Raw genomic sequence first — 8,866 nt, 5'->3', positions numbered from 1 at the left:
TGTGTTTAAGTAGTGTGTGTTGTGTTTAAGTAGTGTGTGTTGTGTTTAAGTAGTGTGTGTTGTGTTTAAGTAGTGTCTGTTGTGTGTTTAAGTAGTGTGTGTTGTGTTTAAGTAGTGTGTGTTGTGTGTTTAAGTAGTGTGTGTTGTGTTTAAGTAGTGTGTGTTGTGTGTTTAAGTAGTGTGTGTTGTGTTTAAGTAGTGTGTGTTGTGTTTAAGTAGTGTGTGTTGTGTTTAAGTAGTGTGTGTTGTGTTTAAGTAGTGTGTGTTGTGTGTTTAAGTAGTGTGTGTTGTGTTTAAGTAGTGTGTGTTGTGTGTTTAAGTAGTGTGTGTTGTGTTTAAGTAGTGTGTGTTGTGTTTAAGTAGTGTGTGTTGTGTTTAAGTAGTGTGTGTTGTGTGTTTAAGTAGTGTGTGTTGTGTTTAAGTAGTGTGTGTTGTGTTTAAGTAGTGTGTTGTGTGTTTAAGTAGTGTGTGTTGTGTTTAAGTAGTGTGTGTTGTGTTTAAGTAGTGTGTGTTGTGTGTTTAAGTAGTGTGTGTTGTGTTTAAGTAGTGTGTGTTGTGTTTAAGTAGTGTGTGTTGTGTGTTTAAGTAGTGTGTGTTGTGTTTAAGTAGTGTGTGTTGTGTGTTTAAGTAGTGTGTGTTGTGTTTAAGTAGTGTGTGTTGTGTTTAAGTAGTGTGTGTTGTGTTTAAGTAGTGTGTGTTGTGTGTTTAAGTAGTGTGTGTTGTGTTTAAGTAGTGTGTGTTGTGTTTAAGTAGTGTGTGTTGTGTGTTTAAGTAGTGTGTGTTGTGTTTAAGTAGTGTGTGTTGTGTGTTTAAGTAGTGTGTGTTGTGTTTAAGTAGTGTGTGTTGTGTTTAAGTAGTGTGTGTTGTGTTTAAGTAGTGTGTGTTGTGTGTTTAAGTAGTGTGTGTTGTGTTTAAGTAGTGTGTGTTGTGTTTAAGTAGTGTGTGTTGTGTGTTTAAGTAGTGTGTGTTGTGAAAGTTAAGACACATGTGCAACATCTGGATATCTTTATTGTAGTAGACGTTTCGCCATCCAGTGGCTTTATCAATACAGATTCTAGGACATAATAGGAAGACAGTAGAACTATATACAAAAGATGAGGTAATCAGTCCCTCGGCCTTGGAGTTAGTGTTCACGATGCTGTGAACACTAACTCCAAGGCCGAGGGACTGATTACCTCATCTTTTGTATATAGTTCTACTGTCTTCCTATTATGTCCTAGAATCTGTATTGATAAAGCCACTGGATGGCGAAACGTCTACTACAATAAAGATATCCAGATGTTGCACATGTGTCTTAACTTTCATATTGTCGGTATTTTATACCTTTCTTGCACAGTGTGTGTTGTGTTTAAGTAGTGTGTGTTGTGTTTAAGTAGTGTGTGTTGTGTGTTTAAGTAGTGTGTGTTGTGTTTAAGTAGTGTGTGTTGTGTGTTTAAGTAGTGTGTGTTGTGTTTAAGTAGTGTGTGTTGTGTTTAAGTAGTGTATGTTGTGTGTTTAAGTTGTGTATGGTGTGTGTTTTAGTAGTGTATATTGTGTGTTTAAGTAGTGTATGTTGTGTGTTTTAGTAGTGTATGTTGTGTGTTTAAGTTGTGTATGGTGTGTGTTTTAGTAGTGTATATTGTGTGTTTAAGTAGTGTATGTTGTGTGTTTTAGTAGTGTATGTTGTGTGTTTAAGTTGTGTATGGTGTGTGTTTTAGTAGTGTATATTGTGTGTTTAAGTAGTGTATGTTGTGTGTTTTAGTAGTGTATGTTGTGTGTTTAAGTAGTGTGTGTTGTGTGTTTTAGTAGTGTATGTTGTGTGTTTAAGTAGTGTATGTTGTGTGTTTAAGTAGTGTATGTTGTGTGTTTAAGTAGTGTATGTTGTGTGTTTAAGTAGTGTATGTTGTGTGTTTAAGTAGTGTATGTTGTGTGTTTTAGTAGTGTATGTTGTGTGTTTTAGTAGTGTATGTTGTGTGTTTAAGTAGTGTGTGTTGTGTGTTTTAGTAGTGTATGTTGTGTGTTTTAGTAGTGTATGTTGTGTGTTTAAGTAGTGTGTGTTGTGTGTTTTAGTAGTGTATGTTGTGTGTTTTAGTAGTGTATGTTGTGTGTTTAAGTAGTGTGTGTTGTGTGTTTTAGTAGTGTATGTTGTGTGTTTAAGTAGTGTATGTTGTGTGTTTTAGTAGTGTATGTTGTGTGTTTAAGTAGTGTATGTTGTGTGTTTTAGTAGTGTATGTTGTGTGTTTTAGTAGTGTATGTTGTGTGTTTTAGTAGTGTATGTTGTGTGTTTTAGTAGTGTATGTTGTGTGTTTTAGTAGTGTATGTTGTGTGTTTAAGTAGTGTGTGTTGTGTGTTTTAGTAGTGTATGTTGTGTGTTTAAGTAGTGTATGTTGTGTGTTTTAGTAGTGTATGTTGTGTGTTTAAGTAGTGTATGTTGTGTGTTTTAGTAGTGTATGTTGTGTGTTTTAGTAGTGTATGTTGTGTGTTTAAGTAGTGTGTGTTGTGTGTTTTAGTAGTGTATGTTGTGTGTTTAAGTAGTGTGTGTTGTGTGTTTTAGTAGTGTATGTTGTGTGTTTAAGTAGTGTGTGTTGTGTGTTTTAGTAGTGTATGTTGTGTGTTTAAGTAGTGTATGTTGTGTGTTTTAGTAGTGTATGTTGTGTGTTTAAGTAGTGTATGTTGTGTGTTTTAGTAGTGTATGTTGTGTGTTTAAGTAGTGTATGTTGTGTGTTTAAGTAGTGTGTGTTGTGTGTTTTAGTAGTGTATGTTGTGTGTTTAAGTAGTGTGTGTTGTGTGTTTTAGTAGTGTATGTTGTGTGTTTGAGTAGTGTATGTTGTGTGTTTTAGTAGTGTATGTTGTGTGTTTAAGTAGTGTATGTTGTGTGTTTTAGTAGTGTATGTTGTGTGTTTAAGTAGTGTGTTGTGTGTTTTAGTAGTGTATGTTGTGTTTTTAAGTAGTGTATGTTGTGTGTTTAAGTAGTGTGTGTTGTGTGTTTTAGTAGTGTGTGTTGTGTGTTTAAGTAGTGTGTGTTGTGTGTTTTAGTAGTGTATGTTGTGTGTTTTAGTAGTGTATGTTGTGTGTTTTAGTAGTGTATGTTGTGTGTTTAAGTAGTGTGTGTTGTGTGTTTTAGTAGTGTATGTTGTGTGTTTTAGTAGTGTATGTTGTGTGTTTAAGTAGTGTTTGTTGTGTGTTTTAGTAGTGTATGTTGTGTGTTTAAGTAGTGTGTGTTGTGTGTTTTAGTAGTGTATGTTGTGTGTTTTAGTAGTGTATGTTGTGTGTTTAAGTAGTGTGTGTTGTGTGTTTTAGTAGTGTATGTTGTGCTTTTAAGTAGTGTATGTTGTGTGTTTAAGTAGTGTGTGTTGTGTGTTTTAGTAGTGTATGTTGTGTGTTTTAGTAGTGTATGTTGTGTGTTTAAGTAGTGTGTGTTGTGTGTTTTAGTAGTGTATGTTGTGTGTTTAAGTAGTGTGTGTTGTGTGTTTTAGTAGTGTATGTTGTGTGTTTAAGTAGTGTGTGTTGTGTGTTTTAGTAGTGTATGTTGTGTGTTTAAGTAGTGTGTGTTGTGTGTTTTAGTAGTGTATGTTGTGTGTTTTAGTAGTGTATGTTGTGTGTTTAAGTAGTGTTTGTTGTGTGTTTTAGTAGTGTATGTTGTGTGTTTAAGTAGTGTATGTTGTGTGTTTTAGTAGTGTATGTTGTGTGTTTTAGTAGTGTATGTTGTGTGTTTAAGTAGTGTATGTTGTGTGTTTTAGTAGTGTATGTTGTGTGTTTAAGCCATGGGTTGTTTCTGGCGAATATTTTATACTCTTAAGTGGGCCCCGTCACTGGGCCGACTGGTATTTATATGGGACCTTTGTGGGTCGTGGAGATCTACTGCTGTGGATGTGTATTTTATATGACCCAACTTTAACTAGTAGCAGAGTACTAGTGATCAATTTTACAATATTTGAAATGTGAAGAAGGCAGGATTTGTGTTGTGTACATTTTTACTATTACAAAAATGAGTTTATTTACCTTTCCTGGTAATCAAACCTAAAGTATTAATCACCTGTTTAACATTCAGTGTAGTTCAGGGAGCATGGGGGCTGAGGGTGACCTGTTTTTGAATAACTTCATACATACCCGTAGACAAGGTATTTTATTACCCCTGACCTCCATGTTAACTTCTTAACTCCTGCGGGCACAAAATAATTATTAAAAAAAGGCATGTTATGCATAAGAAAAACTTCTTTAAAACTGTACCACCCTTCCATAACTCTCCTTCCCTCCATTACCCCTCTTACCCTCCACAACCCTCCTTCCAGCCACAACCCTCCATCGCTCCACAACCCTCCTTCCAGCCACAACCCTCCTTCCCTCCACAACCCTCCTTCCAGCCACAACCCTCCTTCCCTCCACAACCCTCCTTCCAGCCACAACCCTCATTCCCTCCACAACCCTCCTTCCAGCCACAACCCTCATTCCCTCCACAACCTTCCTCTCCACAACCCTCCACTCCACAACCCTCCACTCCACAACCCTCATCTCCACAACCCTCCTCTCCACACCCCTCCTTTTCACAACCCTCCACTCCACAACCCTCCACTCCACAACCCTCCACTCCACAACCCTCCTCTCCATAACCCTCCTTTCCACAACCCTCCTCTCCGCAACCCTCCTCTCCACAACCCTTTTCTCCACAACCCTTTTCTCCACAACCCTCCTCTCCACAACCCTCCTCTCCACAACCCTCCTTTCCACAACCCTCCTCTCCACAACCCTCCTTTCCACAACCCTCCTCTCCACAACCCTTTTCTCCACAACCCTCCTCTCCACAACCCTCCTTTCCACAACCCTCCTCTCCACAACTCTCCTTTCCACAACCCTCCTCTCCACAACCCTTTTCTCCACAACCCTCCTCTCCACAACCCTTCTCTCCACAACCCTCCACTCCACATCCCTCCACTCCACAACCCTCCTCTCCACAACCCTTTTCTCCACAACCCTCCTCTCCACAACCTTCCTCTCCACATCCCTTCTCTCCACAACCCTCCCCTCCACATCACTTCTCTCTACAACCCTCCTCTCCACAACCCTCCTCTCCACAACCCTCCTTTCCACAACCCTCCTCTCCACAACTCTCCTTTCCACAACCCTCCTCTCCACAACCATTTTCTCCACAACCCTCCTCTCCACAACCTTTCTCTCCACAACCCTCCACTCCACATCCCTCCACTCCACAACCCTCCTCTCCACAACCCTTTTCTCCACAACCCTCCTCTCCACAACCTTCCTCTCCACAACCCTCCTCTCCACAGCACTCCTCTTCACAACCCTCCTCTCCACAACCCTTTTCTCCACAACCCTCCTCTCGACAACCTTCCTCTCCACAACCCTCCACTCCATAACCCTCCACTCCACAACCCTCCACTCCACAACCCTCCTCTCCACAACTCTCCTTTCCACAACCCTCCTCTCCACAACCCTTTTCTCCACAACCCTCCTCTCCACAACCTTTCTCTCCACAACCCTCCACTCCACATCCCTCCACTCCACAACCCTCCTCTCCACAACCCTTTTCTCCACAACCCTCCTCTCGACAACCTTCCTCTCCACAACCCTCCACTCCATAACCCTCCACTCCACAACCCTCCACTCCACAACCCATCTCTTCACATCCTTTCTCTCCACAACCCTCCTCTCCACATCCCTTCTCTCTACAACCCTCCTCTCCACAACCTTCCTCTCCACAACCCTCCACTCCACAAACCTCCTCTCCACAACCCTCCTCTCCACATCCCTTCTCTCCACAACCCTCCCCTCCACATCACTTCTCTCTACAACCCTCCTCTCCACAACCCTCCTCTCCGCAACCCTCCCTTCCACAACCCTCCACTCCACAACCATCCTCTCCACAACCCTGCACTCCACAACCCTCCACTCCACATTCCTTCTCTCCACAACCCTCCACTCCACAACCATCCTCGCCACAACCCTCCACTCCACAACCATCCTCTTCACAACCCTCCCATCCAGAACCCTTCTCTCCACAACCCTCCACTCCACAACCATCCTCTCTACAGCCCTCCACTCCACAATCCTCCACTCCACATCCCTTCTCTCCACAACCCTCCACTCCACAACGCTCCTCTCCACAACCTTCATCTTCACAACCGTCCACTCCACAACCTTCCTCTCCACAACCCTCCTCTCCACAACCCTCCTCTCCACATCCCTTCTCTCCACAACCCTCCTCTCCACATCCCTTCTCTCTACAACACTCCTCTCAGCAGCCTTCCTCTCTACAACCTTCCTCTCCACATCCCTTCTCTCCACAACCTTCCTCTCCACAACCCTCCTCTCCACAACCCTCCTCTCCACAACCTTCCTCTCCACAACCCTCCACTTCACAACCCTCCACTCCACAACCCTCCTCTCCACATCCCTTCTCTCCACAACGCTCCTCTCCACAACCTTCCTCTCCACAACCTTCCTCTCCACAACCCTCCACTCCACAACCCTCCTCTCCACAACCCTCCTCTCCACATCCCTTCTATCCACAACCCTCCTCTCCACATCACGTCTCTCTACATCTCTCCTCCCCACAACCCTCATCTCCACAACCTTCCTTTCCACAACCCTCCACTCCACAAACCTCCTCTCCACAACCCTCTCTTCGACAACCCTACTCTCCACAACCCTCCACTCAACAACCATCCTCTCCACAACTCTGCACTCCACAACCCTCCACTCCACAACCATCATCGCCACAACCCTCCACTCCACAACCCTCCTCTCCACAACTTTCCCTTCCACAACTCTTCTCTCCACAATCTTCCTCTCCACAACCCTCCTCTCCACAACCCTCCTCTCCACAACCTTCCACTCCACATCCCTCCACTTCACAACCCTCCACTCCACAACCCTCCTCCCCACATCCCTTCTCTCCACAACCCTCCTCTCCACATCCCTTCTCTCTACAACCCTTCTCTCCACAACCTTCCTCTCCACAACCCTCCACTCCACAACCCTCCTCTCCACAACCCTCCTCTCCACACCCCTTCTATCCACAACCCTCCTCTCCACATCACGTCTCTCTACATCTCTCCTCCCCACAACCCTCATCTCCACAACCCTCCTTTCCACAACCCTCCACTCCACAAGCCTCCTCTCCACAACCCTCCCTTCGACAACCCTACTCTCCACAACCCTCCACTCAACAGCCATCCTCTCCACAACTCTGCACTCCACAACCCTCCACTCCACAACCATCATCGCCACAACCCTCCACTCCACAACCCTCCTCTCCACAACTTTCCCTTCCACAACTCTTCTCTCCACAACCCTCCACTCCACAGCCATCTTCTCCACAACCCTCCACTCCACAACCCTCCACTCCACATCCTGTCTCTCCACAACCCTCCACTTCACAAGCATCCTTTCCACAACCCTCCTCTCCATAACCTTCCTCTCCATAACCTTCCTCTCCACAACCCTCCTCTCCACAACCCTCCTCTCCACAACCCTCCTCTCCACAACCCTCCACTCCACAACCTTCCTCTCCTCAACCCTCCTCTCCACAACCCTCCTCTCCACTACCCTCCTCTCCACAACCCTCCTCTCCACAACCCTCCTCTTCACAACCCTCCTCTCCACAGCCCTCCTCTCCACAACCCTCCTCTCCACAACCCTCCTCTCCACAACCCTGCCCCATTTCTCCCACTCCCTCCTTAGGCCTTCCCTCCTTTCCTCCTTGTTCCTTCCTCTATGCCTTTCTCGCTGCGTCTCTCGCTGCCTCTCTCCTTCACATCCTGCTTGTCTCTCCCTCCCTGCCTCTCTCCCTGCCTCCGTCCCTGCCTCTCTCCCTGCCTCCGTCCTTTCCTCTCTTCCTGCCTCTCTCCCTGCCTCTCTCCCTCCCTCTCTCTCTGCCTTCTTCCCTGCCTCTCCCTGCCTCTCTTCCTGCCTCTATCACTGCCTCTCTCTCTGCCTCTCTCCCTACCTGACTCCCTTTCTCTCTTCCTACCTCTCTCCCTTCCTCTGTCCCAGCCTCTCTCCCTGCCTCCCTCCCTTTCTATCTTCCTACCTCTCTCCCTCCCTCCTCCCTGCCTCCCTCCCTTCCTCTCTTCCTGGCTCTCTCCCTGCCTCTCTCCCTCCCTCTCCCTACCTCCCTCCTGTGGAAATTTATTTGGTCCCTAAAGTTCCACAGGACAGATCCAGTATGGCCGTACGGGACGGCTGGGCTGGATGGCCCTTATACCCCACCCAAACAGGGAAGCATTCTCTTGTCCGCGATGGATTTTTGGTAGGCATGTATTTAATTTATAGATTTACTCTTCAGGGAAGGAGTAGGTAGTTTTACTAAGGTTTACTAAGGCATCTGTAGATAATGATAATGTAGACCTAAGACCTTAACATAGGTAGTAATAGGCCGATAATGTAGGCAAACACTAGGATAAGTTAGCTAGGGAGAACTGGCAGCCCTAGTTTGAACGATGAGACGAGGGTCTGGAAGAGGGACCAGCTCGTTCTTCTTAAGACAGACACCAACTGGACAAGACGTGCCACGATCAGCAGACGGCGCCCCCACGTGTCTTCACATTTGAGACCTGGGGAAATCTGGTAGAGGCACCTCGATGTACCGTAGATGACCTCCTCCGTCAGGCCCATACAGTAAGACAAGACCTTCACTTTTTTTCTCGTAGATTACTGGCCAGTGTCTTGGGAGATCGTGAGTGAGTTTTAACTGTGGGCCCGGATGCAACAGGTTGAGCATACCCAGTAAGTACCAGTGTCTCAGAGCAGTCTAGAAGCTAGTGTCTGAGTCTGCATAGTCATACTAGGGGATACATACCCTCTTGGATATAGGAATTTCTGAGGTGCAGGCAGGACACTAATTACAATTGAATATTGCAGGAATTAA

At 45.2% G+C, this 8,866-nt stretch overlaps 1 protein-coding gene across 1 annotated transcript; it reads right to left on the bottom strand.

Moving 5' to 3' along the window:
• Positions 1-4,126: 4,126 nt before the first annotated feature.
• LOC138852829 (serum response factor-binding protein 1-like) lies at positions 4,127-5,928 on the bottom strand. The gene is made up of 2 exons (XM_070085956.1): positions 4,423-5,928; positions 4,127-4,141 (listed from the first exon to the last, which is right to left on the bottom strand). The coding sequence occupies exons 1-2, from the start codon at positions 5,926-5,928 to the stop codon at positions 4,127-4,129; spliced, it is 1,521 nt and encodes a 506-aa protein (XP_069942057.1).
• Positions 5,929-8,866: the final 2,938 nt, after the last annotated feature.

Source organism: Cherax quadricarinatus, chromosome 1 (assembly GCF_038502225.1).
Source record: "Cherax quadricarinatus isolate ZL_2023a chromosome 1, ASM3850222v1, whole genome shotgun sequence".
NCBI lineage: Eukaryota > Metazoa > Arthropoda > Malacostraca > Decapoda > Parastacidae > Cherax > Cherax quadricarinatus.
The sequence above is the reverse complement of the archived record's forward strand: the minus strand, read 5'-3'. Positions and strand labels throughout refer to the sequence as shown.